At 35.5% G+C, this 19,085-nt stretch overlaps 1 protein-coding gene across 1 annotated transcript in view; it reads left to right on the forward strand.

Annotated features, from left to right (window-relative positions):
- LOC106721297 (neurofibromin) overlaps nt 1-19,085 on the forward strand; it is a 32,385-nt gene that overhangs the window by 3,096 nt on the left and 10,204 nt on the right. The window contains exons 10-48 of the mRNA XM_014516214.2: nt 439-632; nt 885-993; nt 2,848-3,006; nt 3,141-3,334; nt 3,629-3,812; nt 4,300-4,486; nt 4,779-4,826; nt 4,980-5,079; nt 5,241-5,376; nt 5,654-5,759; nt 5,835-5,898; nt 6,300-6,471; nt 6,923-7,065; nt 7,322-7,430; nt 7,678-7,784; nt 8,028-8,162; nt 8,508-8,662; nt 9,374-9,531; nt 9,908-10,051; nt 10,524-10,702; nt 11,099-11,234; nt 11,314-11,404; nt 11,563-11,737; nt 11,907-12,090; nt 12,324-12,376; nt 12,452-12,652; nt 12,798-12,920; nt 13,199-13,337; nt 13,755-13,919; nt 14,016-14,117; nt 14,572-14,709; nt 15,030-15,213; nt 15,478-15,584; nt 15,755-15,831; nt 15,934-16,127; nt 16,561-16,664; nt 17,531-17,581; nt 18,065-18,151; nt 18,598-18,769. Coding sequence (XP_014371700.2) covers nt 439-632; nt 885-993; nt 2,848-3,006; nt 3,141-3,334; nt 3,629-3,812; nt 4,300-4,486; nt 4,779-4,826; nt 4,980-5,079; nt 5,241-5,376; nt 5,654-5,759; nt 5,835-5,898; nt 6,300-6,471; nt 6,923-7,065; nt 7,322-7,430; nt 7,678-7,784; nt 8,028-8,162; nt 8,508-8,662; nt 9,374-9,531; nt 9,908-10,051; nt 10,524-10,702; nt 11,099-11,234; nt 11,314-11,404; nt 11,563-11,737; nt 11,907-12,090; nt 12,324-12,376; nt 12,452-12,652; nt 12,798-12,920; nt 13,199-13,337; nt 13,755-13,919; nt 14,016-14,117; nt 14,572-14,709; nt 15,030-15,213; nt 15,478-15,584; nt 15,755-15,831; nt 15,934-16,127; nt 16,561-16,664; nt 17,531-17,581; nt 18,065-18,151; nt 18,598-18,769 — 5,266 coding nt within the window. The remainder of the gene's footprint in view (nt 1-438; nt 633-884; nt 994-2,847; nt 3,007-3,140; nt 3,335-3,628; nt 3,813-4,299; nt 4,487-4,778; nt 4,827-4,979; nt 5,080-5,240; nt 5,377-5,653; nt 5,760-5,834; nt 5,899-6,299; nt 6,472-6,922; nt 7,066-7,321; nt 7,431-7,677; nt 7,785-8,027; nt 8,163-8,507; nt 8,663-9,373; nt 9,532-9,907; nt 10,052-10,523; nt 10,703-11,098; nt 11,235-11,313; nt 11,405-11,562; nt 11,738-11,906; nt 12,091-12,323; nt 12,377-12,451; nt 12,653-12,797; nt 12,921-13,198; nt 13,338-13,754; nt 13,920-14,015; nt 14,118-14,571; nt 14,710-15,029; nt 15,214-15,477; nt 15,585-15,754; nt 15,832-15,933; nt 16,128-16,560; nt 16,665-17,530; nt 17,582-18,064; nt 18,152-18,597; nt 18,770-19,085) is intronic.

The raw sequence follows: 19,085 nt of genomic DNA on the forward strand, positions 1-19,085 counted from the left end.
AGCGCTTGACCACGATCTCACCCGGTCATAGTTTCAAATTCCGCCATGTATCATGCACCAACGTGTTTTTCGATTTACATATGTACATTTATCCGAAGTTCTTACGGCGGAGGAAAATATCATAATGTAAGTCTGCACATATCTGTGAAGAAATTCAAAGATATGTATGAAGTCAACCAATCCATACTGACAAGTGGTTTGATTATGTCCTAGTTATCCTTAACTTAGGGTAGGCTCTGAGCCCCTCAGTGGGGACTATACTGTGGGGAAGCTACCGAGGGAAAAGTGCCTAGGTTTTTTTAGCCCACTTCAAAAAGAAGGAGGTTATCAATTCGACGAATCAACGTTAGTTTAGCTCCAGAATGTTGATCTTTTTAAGGGACTAAACCAGCCTTTAAACCTATTTTGTTAATTGTTTAAAATTTAATATTTTTCCAGTCACTTTTATTCAATCCATCAAAGTCGTACATACGTGGGAACCTAATATCTGGATATTCGGAACTGGATCTGATGACAGATTGCTTCGTATCCTTGTTTCGTATCATGCCGCATAATAATGACGCACTTAAAGTCTGTCTCAATCTAAACGCACATATATCTTACCACTATGTGATAGTTAATTCTTTACTCAGGTGAGTTTTGTTTATGTGTGTGTGTGTTTGGTTTGTTTTGAAATAATTTTTCTCCTAGTCTTACAATAATTTGACTAACCGTGGGTTTCTGAAACCAAAATCTCCGTTTAAAACATATTGCTATCTCTTTTTTGTGTGAGTTTTATACAGAGATTTTGGTCTCAGAAACCATTGGTAAAGACGTAAACATTTTGCTATATTTTGTTGTTAATATTATTTGTGTTTTTACTAAAACTTAAATATTTTTTTTAGAATCATAAAGCAGCCACGCTTACCATGGTGGCCACAAATAGAACTTTTATATCCAAGAGCTGCAGAACTGAGAGCCATGTTCACGGACACATTGAATAAGGCCACACAAGTACGTATAATTTGAATATGAATTGGCACGTCGGAAATAAGAGTACATTTCTGAACGACGTGCCAACTCAATGACAAGTAACAATTTACATACGATCGTAAAGACCACATTTTTAAATACACTCAGCGTCACAAAAATCGCACCTCTCTGAGTTTGCGCGAAAAATGGCTGTATTGGCTAGAAACGAATTATATTTATATAAATATTGGTATGTTTGAAATGGGTATTTGAATAGCTTTACATTATTAATAAAAAAATCATGAAATCATTAAAACATTTATCATTATAGAGCGTCAAAAATAAACACTGTCAAATGCTCGTTAGTAAGGCCGCTAGTTACACCACCTAAAAAGGGTATAAAAGGCTCGATCTGGATGAAATATAGGTCAGTCGTAATTTAGGCTTTGCAGTGAACACACGTGAACAAGTAACCCAAGTTAGAACAAGTAAAGATGGACACCAGCTCTGAAGAAGCCGCTCAAGTGATTGCCCTATTGCAGTCGGGGATGCGGCAGTGTGACGTTGCTCGACAGTTGAACCTGTCCCGTTTTTCAGTTCGACGGGTGTTCCAATGTTTTCAGAAGACTGGTGGTTATGTTAGAAAACCGGGATCTGGAAGAAAACGGTGCACATCAGAAAGAGATGACCGTTTCATCGTTACGACATCTTTACGAAACCGTTTTACAAATGCTGTTGAGTTGCAACAACAGCTTCGATCAACTCGGAGAACATCTGTGAGTGTTTCTACGATAAGAAGAAGGTTACACGAAAAGAGTTTAACAGCCCATAGACCTGCTAAAGGTCCAAAACTTACTGCACAGCATCGCAGAGATCGCCTAGAATTTGCTCGCAATCATTGCGAGTGGACTCTAGAACAGTGGCGGACCGTACTCTTCTCTGATGAGACGAGGGTCTGTCTCTTCTGCAATGACAGACGTAGAAGGGTCTACAGAAGACAGGGGGAGAGGTTCACACAACCCTGCTTCGAAGAATCCGTCGAATACGGGGGTGGCTCGTGTATGTTTTGGGGCGGCATTTCCGTCGACGGGAAAACGGAACTTGTGTGCGTTTCCCGGACTCGGGGTGGCCGTGGGCAAGGGTCATTAAATGCTGGTCGGTACATTACTGAAATCCTGGAGGAACATGTGGTCCCGTATGCTGGTTATGTCGGTGATGGATTCATGTTAATGCTTGATAATGCTCGTTGCCACACCGCGGCTATTGTACGGGATTATTTACAGGAGGTCGATATCCCTGTTATGCATTGGCCAGCACGAAGTCCAGGCCTTAACCTAATAGAACATCTCTGGGATGACCTAAAACGGCGCGTGCGAGCTCGAGATCCAGCTCCAACCACTCTTCAAGAGCTCCAAGATGCGGTACTTGACGAGTGGGAACAAACACCCCAAGAGGCTACTTTTAGGCTGTTGCGACCCTTGTAAGGTCCATGAAAGATCGCATGGAATACGTTATCAAGGCAAGGGAGGTAACACTAGGTTTTAAGAACTTTTTTTGTGTTGATTAAGTTTTTTTTTAAATTATTAATTTGCAAATTTGTACATACCCTGTCTTTTTCTTTAATTTCTCTTTCGTCTCGTTATAAAAGTAAAATTCAATTAAAATTCCTGAAAGCTAATGAAATTACCTTTCGAATGATACCCTCAAACCACAACATTGCCATTGGCCTGTTGTGTTAAAATAGTATTTAAATTATTATTTTCGGATGTGCGATTTTTTTGACGCCGAGTGTATATGTGTTATCAAAACCAAATAAAGGTCTCTACCCTTCTAGAAAATCGGTATTAATGTTAATTTTTTTTTAATTTACGATATATTTATTGTTTTCTTTTGCAGGGTTATATTGTGCATACTCCACTTAGAATGATATCATTGTCTTTAAAATCCAAGGAAGTACAATCGAAGTTCAATAAATCGGAAGAAATGCCAGCGTATAGAAATCTTTTATTGTGTTTGGTGAAACTAATACATGCCGATCCTATGTTAATGCTTAGTGTAAGTATAAAAAAATATAAAAAAAAACTTTGAAACACCCTTTTCATAAAACATATTGATATTGCAAAAAAAATCCTGCTATTTTTTTTAATATAGTGGCATGTGTTTTCTGATAAAAAAGATTTTTTTAACAGAATCCAGGACGATCTGGCGTTGAGATCCAATCATCGACAACGGAGTTAATAAATGGCTTGGTATCCCTAGTCCATCATACTGGTATGGGAGAGATTTCACAAGAGGCTATGGATGCTCTGTTAGCCTTGCACAGACCTGATAGAGTCACAATGTGGAACCCTGAAGCACCTTTGAATACTTTCTGGGATATTAGGTTAGTATATTTTATAGTTGAATAACCTCGATCTGGCAAATTAATAAGACTACCATATTTTTACGATCTAACAGCTGTGACGTCACAATATAAACGCACTTTATCACCTTTAAGTGATTTAATAAAAAAAATGGGACCCATCTGCAAGCATTTCCTTTCGATTAAAATAATTTTTATCAAAATCGGAGCACCATGGGCGGTGCATCGTGGTAACACACATAAAAAAAAAAACAGTCGAATTGATAACCTCCTTCTTTTTGAAGTCGGCTAAAAATAGCAGCAAATTATTTTCAGTTCTCAAGTGCTGTACAATATAAGTCAGAAGTTAATACAGCGTCAGATCGGCAACTACCGCGAAGTTCTGCGTTGGTTGCGAGATGTGTTGACTTGTCGCAATGAGTTCCTCGCCAAGCACAAAGACTACGCCAACGTCGGTTCACAAATACCGATATGCAAACAGGCGCATATCAAGCTGGAGGTTAGACAATACACGAAATGTTTGCGTTTTACACTAGATATCGAAAATTATAAAAAAAACTTAATTAGCAGCCTATGTGTTCTCGCAGGTTATGTTCTAAATCTATGCCAAATTTCAGCGACATCTAATTATTCTTGAGATACATCCATCCATCCCGACTTTCGGATTTATACTATTAGTAAGATACTTTAAACTTTTGAAGAATGGGAACAGATGTTAGTAGTAACACAGTAACAGTAGAGTTTGATTTCTGATTTGATTGAATTTCTAAGTGAAACATTTATATTCAAATTGTTTTTTGTCTAATTGTCAAAGTGTTTTAATAGACAACTCACAGACGCTCTATTAAATTGCACAGTTACTTCACTCCGCACTCATAGTCGTCTTTGAGTTCGTTAGTGTAGATTTTTCATTTTAAATTTACCCTTAGGGAACATTAATATCTTACAGCAGTGAAACTACAAAAAAATGCTACAATTCCATACAGGTGGTGTTCTTCATGTGTCTATGGTCTATTGATACGGACGTAGTGTTAGTGGCGATGTCTTGCTTCGCCCTGTTGTGCCAGGAAGCAGATATCCGCTGCGGCTCGGACGAGATCAGCACCCACTGCCTGTTGCCCAATTACGCGGTCTTCCAGGAGATAGCGCATACTTCGACTGTGCTTACAACTGGTAAGTGGGTTATATGGTCAAAATGGCCATACGACTATGTTATGGCTGTAGTGAAGTCACTTAATTTTGGGAATCAGCTTTGCACGTGAACTTTTGCAAGAGACAATAATGCTTCTTATAGAATGTTTTTAACTTTGTTAACGAAGATTCCTGTACATTAAAATTTTCTGTGATATGAACTAGTTATGACCATTATTATAATGGTCGTCGCATTATAGATTTTATTTTCTTGGGTATTTTACTTTATTATTACAAAAAACATTGTTGTGAACGTATACTCTTGTATTTTAAGCAGCCAGCCAGGATATGGGGAGAGGGTGCTTTTATAAAAATATACACAGTAAGTATTCTTTTCTGAAAAAATTCTGCTGATAGCGAGGTTATATAAGATACTTTTTAAAATTATGTAAGTTTTTTTCAAAGAGAAGGGAGCAAATGAGCGGCGGGAATAATAAAATGTTCGACAATGATAGAGTTTTTTATTTATTTTAAGGTTCAGCCGCTCTACAGAAGCGTATAATGGCTTTGTTAAGAAAGATAGAACATTGCGTGAACGGCGTACAGCCGGTTTGGGAAGAGACATTTCGATGTTGGTAAGTTTATCTTGTTATTTTCGAAAGTGCATGTCAAATTTTTACCATTCTTTTAGATTTAGATATAAAGGATGTATACCATCACTTAAGCTTCACCTATGTTTTATATTTTGATGAAAAACAACGTGATATAGTGAGTATAATTAGATATATTTGGTTAGGGACTCGCTATGCAAGCTGCTACAGAAGTACCCGAAGGGTCAGAGCGAGCGGCCCGAGGAGCCCCCGGAGCCGCTGCACCGCGCTGTCGCAAAACGCCGCGTCTCACATCACACCAGCAGCGAACACGACTTTGAAGTAACACATTACCTCATATACGAGTATAATTAACTGAGGGCGCAGCAGTGCCCCTGCCAAAGCGAAAACCCTAACCATTCTATTCTCGAAGCAACTCAATGTACTTTTGATACGTTTTTTTTTGAATCGATATTAATGTAATGCTCACTTATTGTTATAAATTACTACCGCATTTATTAACTGACCACTAAATTAATTTCTTAGTGTAGGTTTAATGTGAGAAATTAGCACTAAGCGTATATTTAAGCGGCACTTAATTATGTTTAATGATTTTTAGATGCAAATTCAAGAGTGGGCAAACATAACGTCATTTTTATGCGCATTGGGCGGCGTATGTTTACAACGGCGACCTTCCACCGTATGGTCGCATCTGCATGGTCTTGGTGAGTACAACTATAGGTTACTGTGGTTGTTAAAATGTTATATTATTTTAATATTTGATATAAACATTGTTATAGATACGCGAAAATACAATGTATTGGCAAACAGCTCACAAGAGGTTCAATACTGTCCCGTAACACAGTAAGTAACATTTCAATATTATAACTGTTTAAAGTCTCTAATTGTATAAGATTTTTAGTACATCATGTGATAGGAAAATGCGACAAAAATATGTTTTTAATTGATCACTAGTTGTCGCCCGCAACTTTGTCCACGCGGAATTAAAAAACAACTTAATTATTAGCCTATGTGTTCTTCCAGACTGTGTTCTAAATCTATGCTGAATTTCATCGAGATCCATGCAGCCGTTCTACAGATATCTTGTAACAAACATCCATCCATTTAAACATTCGCATTTATTATATTAGTAAGATTTTTCTTCTTCAAAACCCCAGATATTGTTGTATTTAAATACTCGCTCTCATTTCATACATTAATACATTTAAGTAAATAACTTTTTTAATTATGTTTCTTTTCTTCAGATTTATCGGTCAACTTCTACGTCTATTGTTATGTAGCAACGAACGATTCGGTCAGCAAATACAAACTCATGTGAAGGGTCTCGTCGGTCATGAAATGTCGCCCGCTCTATATCCTATACTCTTTGATCAAATCAAAGCTATTATTGATAAATTCTTTGATCAACAACAACAGGTAAAAAAAGAATAAATTTAAAATATCTGCTCAAAAAAAAGAAAGATTTTATTTCTGTGTTGTGTATTTTGTTTTTTTTTAGCAGAATTTTTTACAGTAATAATAATAATGTGTATTTAGATTACATACAGTCGAACCTATGTAAGTAACAGTCCAAGTGTTGCGATATTTTTCTCGCTTACAGAGGTTTCTCGCTTATCCAGGTTCGATTATACACGTATTTTGTATGTCTTACTACTATTAATAAAATAATGAAACTCCTTCACTCACGTTTCTGAAAAAAAATGAAACGTTTAAGAACAATTTTTTTTTTAATTATGGAATCGCAAACATATTTGATATTGCACATAGAAGTTACTTTGTACATTTTATTTTTTATTATGTGTTTGTCTGTAAGGAAATAAATGGCTTTATTATTATTTTAATGTAAGTCTTGTTGTCTTATTTTTAGGTAATGCTAACAGATATAAACACACAGTTTGTTGAGCATACAATATTTATAATGAAGAGTATATTAGACAACAAGAAGACAGGTCAGCCGACTGAACATTTGAGTACTACTTCTATTGAAGGCCTCATGTTGGCTATAGTCAAGTATGTCATATTTGTATTATAACTGCACCACTAACTGCTCCAAGCAGAGTCATTAATTGTAGATTTTTTTAAGACACCAAGAGTTTTTTAGTAAGTAAATCGTTATTAAAACAGTCGCTGATAGTCGATTTCTTATAAAACACTTTACGCTAAATTCGTTCCTGTGGTATTTTCATAATGACTCTGAGTGCGGAATAAATTATTTTTAAATTGAAAATTCGTAATTAAATGTATGTAATGTAATGTATAATTTTAGATATGTGCGTCATTTGGACATGACAGTTTTATCTGTACATATAAAGACGAAGCTCTGTCAAGTTGTTGAAGCTATGATGAGTAGAAGAGATGACCTCGCCTTTAGACAGGTAATCATTCTAGAGCTATACAAACTATTAGAACTACCATTATCTTAGTATTTTTTCCCACATTTTTTTTAGTTTATAATGAATTTCATATTGTCCTTCATTTTTAAATGCATACAATTTTCTCTGACGTTTTTTTTAACTTTCCTTAGGTAAGCTAATTTACAAACAATATCTGGAAAATGTCTGCTGCTGGTAATGCTGTAATATTTATTATCGACCTTTTTCAACGTTAAATTGATATTTTTAGGAGATGAAATTCCGCAACAAGATGGTGGAATACGTAACGGATTGGGTGCTCGGCACCAGTCATCAGATATCTCCGCCATTACGACCTGATGCCACTTCTATATCAAGGTTCTATTTTAACAACTCTATTTTCATATAACAAAACTTCTGTTACAATGAATACTTAATCGTAAAATTCCACCAACATGTTTTTACACATAACATTGTCTCTGTCTATTCAAAGAGAAAGAGAGATGACATTTATACAAGTACTTCTCCTGTTGAAAGCGGTGATGTGTGACGTATTGCTATCTCTGTTACTTTGAAAGAGAAAGAGAGAGTTGGATATATGTTTGTCTGTTGTGTGGTTAGATACTTGGTGTGCTGCCGCGAGCTGGACCAGGCGTGTATGGAGGCGGTGGCGGCGCTGCTGAAGGGCCTGCCACTGCAGCCCGAGGAGTCTGACCGCGGTGACCTCATGGAGGCCAAGAGTCAACTCTTCCTCAAGTTAGTTGATACATAAATATGACTTCTGTTAATACTTTTTTTTTAATTATTATGGTTTGACATAAATGATGGTTATGATTTTATGGTTCAACAAACCTTCATTTGATAAAATACCTTGTAATTTATTTTAATATCACATTCATCCAAATGTATATTACAATATGTATATAAATTATATATTATATTTATTATTATAAATGTATATTGTAATGTATTATTACAGTTTAAGTAACTAAATACATAATTTAACATGAATCAGTAATACTATTAAATTTACTTTATACTATGTAAGTTATCAATTTAACAATAAACAATGTCGTATACAGAATTATTGAATCTTTCCAGATACTTCACATTATTTATGAACTTACTGAACGACTGTAACGAAGTAGAGATGGCGGAGGGTCCTGGCAGACTGGAGGCATTACGGAATGCCACCATACAGGCCATGTCTAACTTGCTCAGCGCTAACATCGACTCCGGTCTCATGCATAGCATTGGTAAATAGTATTAATAACACCCGTTATTTTTTATATTACAAGGTGGCAAACGAGCAAGCGGCCATATGAATTCGCCGAAATGGCGAAGCGACTGCTGACCATAGACATTCGCAATTGCAGATGCGTTGCCTGCCCTCAATCGACGAAGGAGGAGACGCGCAAAAAGAGAATATTTATCCTTCGTATGCATCTCCTCCTCCATCAAATCCACTTCCCCTCCCATCCTTACCTTATAAGAAAAGGGTGAGAAGCGAAAGAGGACTAAAATTACTATTGGAATTACTTCCACTTGACGCCTGTCTTCTGTGTGGTCGTGGTATTTCACCGGGCGAGGCCAATTCGTGCAACAGATATTGTTGTTGCTGGCGTCTACCACTGTTAATAAAGTATTGTTAATTTATTTAAAGAAATTAATTTTAAAATATGGTTATTGCTGTAAGATATTTTAAAAAGTATAATTGAGTAGCTTATGTTTAAAATAGAGATTCAGTCGCAGATTTCTTATTTTAATGGTTGTATGTATTTAATGTACCCCCTCCTCACCCTAGTTGCTACACGCCTTCTTCAACTTGTGGATTTTTATTTTTCGCCATAGTACTGGCTGGTTGGGTCTTTCGGACCTGTGAGTCTACATGGACCACTTTAGAGTTAAATACTTTAATAACCATATAATGCATATTAAAATGTATATTGTACCAACATGTCTACTAGATCTTGGCTACCATCGGGACCTGCAGACGCGCGCGGCTTTCATGGAGGTGCTGACCAAGATCCTGCAGCAGGGTACAGAGTTCGACACCCTCGCGGAGACCGTGCTCGCAGACCGCTTCGAGCAGCTCGTGCAGCTCGTCACCATGATATCTGATAAGGTACTGTATGTTGTACAGTCAAACCTGGATAAGTGAGAAACTTATATAACCGAAATTCCGTATCCAGTCCCGATGGACAACCTCCATAAGCGAGAATAATATCGCGGTCCTTTAGACTCTTACTTATTCAGGTTCAACTGGACCAAGACTAAGATTAAGGATTATAAATTACTTCGAAATACTAAGATATTAACAATTCTTATAGATCCACATAGAAAACTCAAAATAAACTAGTCAGTTTCTTCCATTTCCTAGCTATTAAGTATTAAATTTGGAATGAAAAACAAATCTAGGCCAGATTATCGGCTGGCGATGCCTTTGATAAGTTAACAGTACAGTTTAATAGTTATAGTTTTACGTATATGTTATTACTTAGGGTGAGTTGCCAATTGCAATGGCGTTGGCTAACGTGGTCAGTACGTCGCAAATGGATGAGCTGGCGCGAGTCTTCGTCACACTCTTCGACGCAAAGCATCTGCTCGCGCCACTGCTGTGGAATATATTCTATAGAGAAGTAGAGGTAAATGAATTTATAACTTACATATTGTTAATAATGAATTATTTATTTTCATGGATATAATTTTATATAGTACATTTTCATTTTTTTCAATTAAATTTTACAAAAATATGTTTTATTATGAAAGAAAAATTTTTTACTCCCCAATTTGTGCTATTTGACTGCGAGTGGCGGAATGAAAAAAAAAAATACCTGTCAAGTAGCCTATGTGTTCGTCCAGACTGTTCTACTTCTATACCAAATTTCATCCAGATCTATATAGCTATTCTGAAAATACCTTCTCACATCCATCCATCCATCCATTTATCCAACTAAACTTTCGTATTTAAAATATTTATAATATAATGTACCAACCCGCCCTTGGTCATCGTGGTTGACTATGGCCTAATCACCCCTAACTTAGGTTAGGCTTCCTTAGTGGAGACGTATAGTGAACTGATGAGTATGAATTAATTATTTCTATTTTTAATTTAAGGTAACAGATTGCATGCAGACATTGTTCCGCGGCAATTCTCTGGGTAGCAAGATAATGGCATATTGCTTCAAAATTTACGGCTACGGGTATCTGCAGTCACTATTAGAGCCTCTCATATCGACATTACTTGATCAAGCTGATGAACAACCGGAGCTCAGCTTTGAAGTAGATCCAGCAAGGTAAGTTTATATTGCTTGAATTATCTGTACTTTGGTGTAAAACTAAGTTCGAAGGTTAATTCCCTTTAATACAAAAAATTTTTAGAGTAGTATTTTATTGTATAATAATGTAGTACAATCGAACTAAGAATACGGATAAGCAAGAGTCCAAGGGACTGCGATATTTTTCTCTCTTATACAGGTTTCTCTCTAACCCGAGTTCGCTCGCTTATAGAGGTATCCCAATTATCCAGGTTCGACTGTAATTCATTTAATTTCTCATCGTATTACTAATATTCCTCCAATTTTTTTTGTCTTTTTGTGACTTATAATTTTAATAGTTATTTTTGTGCGTCAACAGTATTTCTAGTTAAAAAAAGTATTGACCGATCTTAATGAAAATTAATATTGCTACAGACTTGACCCGAGTCAAGACATAGAAGTTAACCGCTCTAACTTGATAGAGTTGACCAAAGAAGTTTTCGACCGTATCGTGAACTCTGCGGACAAGTTTCCGCCGCAATTACGCAGCATGTGTCACTGTCTTTATCAGGTATTTGAAAATTGCCTCCTAACTTATCTACTTCTCTGCCATTTGGTATTTTGTATATTTAATGATGACTTGTCCGTAGGTTCTGAGCAAACGTTTTGCCCAATTTCCACAAACGAGCGTTGGTGCAGTGGGAACAGTTTTATTTTTGAGATTCATCAATCCTGCTATTGGTAAGCCATATAGTTGTAATAGTTTAAAAACCACTAGTAATATTGGTCCTTCGAGCCAGTTTTTTCGTAACTTAGTCAATAAAATTTTATGTCTATTACATATCATAGTGATTTTTATTATTACCAGTGAAAAATATTATAAACGTTATATATTTTAGTATCGCCACAAGAAATGGGCATTGTGAGTCGACCTGTGCCGTCGCAAGTGAAGCGAGGTTTGATGTTAATGTCCAAGATCCTCCAGAACATTGCCAACCATGTCGAGTTCTCAAAGGAGCAACACATGCTGCCTTTTAATGACTTCCTACGAGCTCACTTTGAAGCAGGAAGGAAGTAAGTGTTTTAAAAAAATAATACTTTTCTCTCCTCCACTGCTATTTCTCTCCCTTATCGCTCTCTCTCTCTCTCTCATTCCTTCCAACCCTCTTTATCTCTCATTAGTCCCTTTTCCTTCTTTTGTAAAAAAATTGTTATTGAACATGAAATGTGTATTTTTTTGTAGGTTTTTCATCCAGATAGCATCAGATTGCGAGAGTATAGATCAAACATCGCACAATCTGTCCTTCATAAGCGATGCTAATGTTGTCGCGTTACACCGGTTGCTGTGGAACCATCAGGAGAGGATCGGGGACTATCTGTCCTGCAGCAGGGACCACAAAGCGGTTGGCAGACGGCCCTTTGATAAGGTAAACTACTGCTTGTGCTTGATAACATGACACCTTGTCCGATGACGTCATAATGTCTTGTTTACTGAGACTAATAAATGTAGTGTTAATGAATTTTTAGCTTTAGAAACTATCTATGTGTCTGTATGACGTGTTAGGGCATCGTAATTTCTATAAATGTCATGTTATTGCGGACGCATTGTATTTCGATGAAGATAGTGTTTTGATGCAATGTATTTTTTTTTCTTCTTTAGATGGCAACTCTCCTCGCGTATTTAGGCCCACCAGAGCATAAACCTGTTGAATCGTAAGTCATCTGATATATTTAAAATAGCTATATTGTTTTTGAATCAATTCTTTGATTGTAATAAAAAAATTCCAGAACGTCAGGTCTTCTCTTCTCATCTTATGCTCGATGGTCGTCTATAGACATGTCGTCGACGAACTTTGAAGAATTTATAGTAAAGCACAACATGCATGAAAAGGAAGAATTCAAGAGTATAAAGAGTCTTAATATCTTCTACCAAGCCGGTACAAGCAAAATTGGAAATCCTGTCTTTTATTTTATATCCAGACGATATAAGTGAGTAGATTTTACATTAATTATCTTTACTAGAAACACATATATTGTTTATTAAATTGTTAAAATGGACGATAAATTGTTATGTATTTGTACTATACAAATGTATGTATGTAATGTATGTAAATATTTCTTATACAAACAATAGGATAGGTGAAGTGAACGCGGACTTGTTGATCTACCACGTGATACTGACGCTGAAGCCGTTCTGTCAGCAACCATTCGAGCTGATAGTCGACTTCACGCATACTAATTCTGACAACAGGTTCAGGTAATTGTTACATTTAAATGTAGAACTGATCATTCAAATAATAATTTCTTTGACTATTGATTCTAAGCATTTCAGAAAATTTACGTTACATTACGTTTACAGTTAAAACTATAAATTAGCATTTAAGAGTGTCACATAAAAATGTATTGAAATTGAAAATTTTAAAGCCATTTTCCAACTTACATAAATGACATTATCTTTCCAATAAAACCATGTACATACAGACAGAGTTCGTATCGTTTACTAAACTATATATAATCTAAACTTGTTCGTATCAGAACCGATTTCCTGCAGAAGTGGTTCAGTGTGCTACCAGAAGTGGCTTACATCAATATCCATGCTTGTTACATCTACAACTGCAACGGTTGGGTGCGGGAGTACACAAAGTTCCATGAGGCGATACTAGCGCCATTGCGGGTAAACTTACACATTAATACAGATTATAAAAGGCTAAATACTTTACTCTGAGTCCTTTAACGGTAATTAGGGGCTAACCTTAGCATAGATATAGTAGAATATAATCAAGTAGAAGTCACTGAAGTGACTTTTTTTATTACTAACTAGCTTTTACCTGCGACTCCGTCCGCGCGGAATAAAAAAAAAAAGAAAAAGAAAACGGGGTAAAAATTATCCTATGTCCTATTCCTGGTTCTAAGCTACCTGCTCACCAATTTTCAGTCAAATCTATTCAGCCGTTCTTAAGTTATAAATGGTGTAACTAACACAACTTTCTTTTATATATATAGATATAGATATTTAACAGTCAAATTTGAAATGCAATTCCTCTCTCTAGTGTTAACTATTTTTTTTTTTTTTTGGTTTGTCTCTTCACAGGGCAACCGTAAATTAATATTCATAGACAATCATACACGTTTGACTGATTTCGTGGACATTGAGCAGCAGAAATTACCAGGCGCCACTCTCGCTTTAGAAGAGGACCTCAAAGTATTCAATAACGCGCTAAAACTTTCGCATAAAGATACCAAAGTTGCTATAAAGGTAAAAAATTGAACTGATAATTTCTCATTTGTTTTAACAAAAAAAAATCACAATGTTCAATTGTAAAGTAACATATTGTACTTTAATTCATATCAGGTTGGACCTACCGCACTTCAAATAACATCAGTTGAAAAGACTAAAGTACTAGGTTTGCCTGTCTTACTCAATGATGTATACTACGCTTCTGAAATAGATGAGGTATATACTTTAACTAGCTTTCACCCGCGATTCCGTCCGCGTGGAATTAAAAAAAAACTTTATTAGTAGCCTATGTGTTCTTCGAGACTATGTTCTATATCCATGCCAAATTTCATCCAAATTTATTGAGCTGATCTGGAAATACATTCTAACAAACATCCGTGCATCCAAACATTCGCATTTATAATATTAGTAAGATTTTATTTTTACATACATAAATATATATAATAACTAGCTGTCGCCCGCGACCCCGTCCGCGCGCAGTTCAAAAAATCTAAATGGGGGGGGGGGGGTTATGAAAAATAGATGTTGGCCGATTCTAATCTAATCTACTGAATATGCTCACAAAGTTTCATGAGAATCGGTCAAGCAGTTTCGGAGGCGTTCAAGTTCGAACCCCGTGACACGAGAATTTTATATATAAGATTCTTTAATTTTTTTATTTCACCTACAGGTTTGTTTGGTGGATGACAATCAATTTTCCTTGTCTATAATTAATGAATCAACACCTCTTAGCTTCATACACAACGACTGCGATAACATCGTTCAATCTATCATTCATATTCGCAACCGTTGGGAGCTTAGTCAGCCGGTAAGTTATTGTCTTATTTACAATATTAAACATATTTATTTTGAAAAAAAAAATTATCATGTAACCAACAAAACAACTAACAACATTTTCTTTGACTCCGCCCACATAATTTTACGTGCGCGTACGTAAATTTACGTACAAATTTGACAGTTTAATGGATAAATGAAAACAGTTTTTTTTTGTCATTATGTTTCTTACTATCACTTCAAAAATATAATCATTATAATATAAGTAGTTTTAAATGTCCAAAATATACAGGCTCAGTTTAAGAACTGAGAACTTGTATTGAGTGTTTGTATGTACAATTTACTGATTTACAGCAAGACTCAGTGACAGTACATCAGAAGATCCGTCCTAAAGATGTACCAGGGACGTTGCTCAATATGGCACTTTTGAACCTGGGCTCCTGCGACCCCAACCTTCGCACCGCCGCCTACAATCAGCTGTGCGCCCTTACTGCCACATTCCATCTCAAGATCGAAGGACAATTGCTCGAAACCTCTGGTATGTTCACATGACCCAGTCACTAGACAGGCTATAGACCGTGGTATTTTGTGCCTATTTGATTAATGACATTTCGGTGGATTCCAACTTATAATAGGGATGGAATTAATTATCAGGAACTTCAACATACTCGTTTAAGTCGGAACTCATCAAAAGCTGTTGTGTCCAAGCAATGACCTATCCATTTAAGGAGACTCAGTAAACTAAATTCCATGAAATTTTTAGAACTTTCTAGTTTTGATTGAATTATTTATGTTATTATAGGTCTATGCATTCCATCAAATAATACAATTTTCATAAAGTCAGTGAGTGAAAAATTGGCACACAATGAACCACATCTTACTCTTGAATTTCTAGAGGAGTGTATACAGGTAATTTAAAATTATTATTTTATTTGACAGAACGTTAGTTTCTGAGACCCATATCACTATAAAAAAATCATCAACCCTGTCAGTATCTTTAATAAAATGGAGGTTTTAGTCTCAGAAACCTACGATTAGTTCTAGTTAGCCCTTTATTATAAGTGAATATTATTTCCCAGGGTTTCAGAGGATCTACAATAGAACTGAAACATTTATGTTTGGAGTACATGACACCATGGTTGGCGAATTTAGTTAGGTAAGGTATTTGAACGATAACACCATAAAATAAAACATAATTATGACAGTTTCTATTTTCTTATGTTATTTATCGAAGGTACTAATTAATTTTTGTCAACAGATTCTGCAAACCGTCAGATGAATCTAGACGTCAGAAGCAAGTGGCACAAATACTAGAAAAGTTAATAACTCTTACTATAGAAGAGACGGAGATGTATCCGTCTGTGCAGGCAAAGATCTGGGGCTCCATTGGACAAGTGCCTGAGCTGATTGATATGGTACTTGATAGCTTTATACAGAGAAGTGTTAATTCAGGTAAGTTTTACCGCGGGTTTCCCACGCCAAAACATTCTTAACAACTATATACCAAGTTTCAAAAAACCGCCTAACCGTGGGTTTGTGAGACCTCTCCGTTGAAACATATTGTTATCTCTGTTTTGTGAAAGGTAATGCGAGGGATGACGATATGTTTTATACAGATATTTGGGTCTCAGAAACCAACAGTTTGGCGGCCATTGCGATATTTTAGTTTTTCTATTATTTTGTGAAAATTGCGTGATGACTGTATAATATTAGCTAATCTCATTTTACATGACGTAAAATGAAATTAGCTAATATTTTAAAGTTATGTGAAGAAAAAAGCATATTACCAGAATTTTATTATTATTATTTAAAAACGGAGATAATATATGCATGTTTTTTTTTGTTTGAATTACCTTTTTAAGAAAACTTCATACACTTCGTTTAGGTTTGGGTTCGCCAATGATTGAAATAATGGCGGACACAGCGGTCGCGCTCGCTTCAGCCAACGTACAACTAGTCTCTAAGAAAGTCATCGGACGCATGTGTCGAGTGAGTGATTACCTTTACAGTACCGCCTTGTTACCGCTTGTTCTATTTGTTACATGTCTCAATATTTATTTAATTTTAGAATAAAGCTATTTTGTCTAGTTGATTATTTTATATGTTCTATTAAATAAGTTATTTAAATGAAAATAAAATTTGGTATTCATTATATTTATATAGACATGAATTTTGTTGCATATCTTCCCCTGGAAATTTACTTTTGTGATTGTTTTACTTTTTACAAAATCAGTTGCTTGAAAGAGAAGTTGTCAAAAATTCTTCCTTTCTCTCTCTTTCTCTGTAATGCACGTTTGCATGACTGTGTGTGTTATATTTTTGAGCATTTTGTAATAATATAAAAATCATTTCATCCATATTTTGGAATTCAATTCATTTTCTTATATAGAAATAACATTATCATATTAAAAAAAACGTTAATAAGTTTAATTAAAATTTAAAACGTTTACTTTCCTAGTGTCCAATATAATTAAGGATGTCTTAAGTTATCTCAGATACTCAATTGTCTATGAATAAGCTTAGATTGTTTTTAAATTTAAGCTAATCGAAATCGACATTTATTTGAAATATTAATTCAAAGATTAAAATGTGGTAATTATTTAATAATAAACTAGCTTTTACCCGCGACTCCGTCCGCGCGGAATAAAAAATGGAAAACGGGGTAAAAATTATCCTATGTCCGTTTCCTGGTTCTAAGGTACCTGCCCACCAATTTTCAGTCAAATCGATTCAGCCGTTCTTGAGTTATAAATAGTGTAACTAACACGACTTTCTTTTATATATATAGATTTAATAAAGTATTTGTCGATATCGATAAGCGTGAACAATCTGTGTAAACTTTGTGTCTCCCGCAGGCCCTATCCAAACTGCCCAATAATATTCTGGGTCCCGTTACCCCGGCCACTGTGAGTTTTTTTTTCTTTTTAAATTATTTTTATTTGCCAGTTTTTATATACCAGCACTGTTTCAGCTTTATATATTTTTTTTTTCTTTTATTATCTTAGACATTTATTTAGTAGCCAGTTTTATGTTGTAGGAACGTATTGGCCGACACAATTCTAAATTCCTGTTTTGATATACAAGTCCTCATCCATTCAATCATCTAAATATTGTATGTCTATTTTATAGGTTATATTAAATAATTAACATAATCGAAGTTGATAAGAATGTGTGACAATAACAGTTTTAGTTTTTACTTTAAAGTCACAGCTTAACACTTTCAATGCCACTACAATTTTCTAATATTAAAGTGAATTCGCGAGGCGATTCTGCGGCACTAAATGTGTTAAAAAACCTTGTTAATTTGAGAAAGATGATTGAATACTTTTAGGATAATAAATAGACTGAAAAGATTAAAATTTTGTGTTAAAATGTAATTTATTTCTTAGGTGGTGGATAAAACTTGTCACTCACCGACGGCGATGTTAGAACAGCATATGATGTGGGACGATATTGCTATACTGGCTAGATATTTGGTAAGTATACCTATGTTTATACCTGTATTTTTAATTTTTATATTGAACTAGCAGTTTCCCGCGACTTTGACAGCGCAGAATTAAAAAAATCTATAATAATAAATATAGCCTATGTCACCGAGGATACTATAGTTTTCCAACAGATTTATTAAAACTGTTCGTTAGTTTCGGAGCCTATTCAATGCAAACAAACAAACAATCTAACCTTTTTTTTATAATATTAGTATAGATAAATTATCGCTAGACCACAATCCCAGGCGACGTTAAATGGTAATATGGTCGAAAGATATTAGGGTTCTTTCTGAGACCAAAATATTCATTTAAAACATATTGTTATCTTTGTTTTGTCAAAGATGAATGAGAGGGATGACGATATGTTTTATACAGAGATTTTGGTCTCAGAAAGTCACTGTGAGTGCGTTAGTAACAAGGTATGTGTTATCCAGTTGATGCTGTCGTTCAACAACTGCCTGGACGTGGCTCGTCACTTGCCGTACTTGTTCCACACGGTGTCGTTCCTGGTGTGCTCGGGCACGGTGCCGATGCGTGCCGCAACGCACGGTCTCGTCATCAATATCATTCACTCACTATGCACCTGCAACACGCCCAGCTTCTCTGGTCAGTATTCACTTACTAGTCATGCAGTATTCCCTGAGGGATTAAAATTTTTACCGTGGGTTTCCGAGACCAAAAACTCCGTTTCAAAGGTATCATTATTTCTATTTTGTCAAAGATAATGACAGGGATGACGATTTTTATACGGAGATTTTGGTATCAGAAACCCATTGTTAAAATTACAATAATGGTATGGATCTGTACTGAATACAAACTTAATGGTACGATTCTGACGATGAATTATCACAATCTTATAGAATACAGCCTTTTTGTGCTTTTTATACAATAGGTTACTGCCTCTTAATCTGTATCTTACTTT

Source organism: Papilio machaon, chromosome 19 (assembly GCF_912999745.1).
Source record: "Papilio machaon chromosome 19, ilPapMach1.1, whole genome shotgun sequence".
Taxonomy (NCBI): Eukaryota; Metazoa; Arthropoda; class Insecta; order Lepidoptera; family Papilionidae; genus Papilio; species Papilio machaon.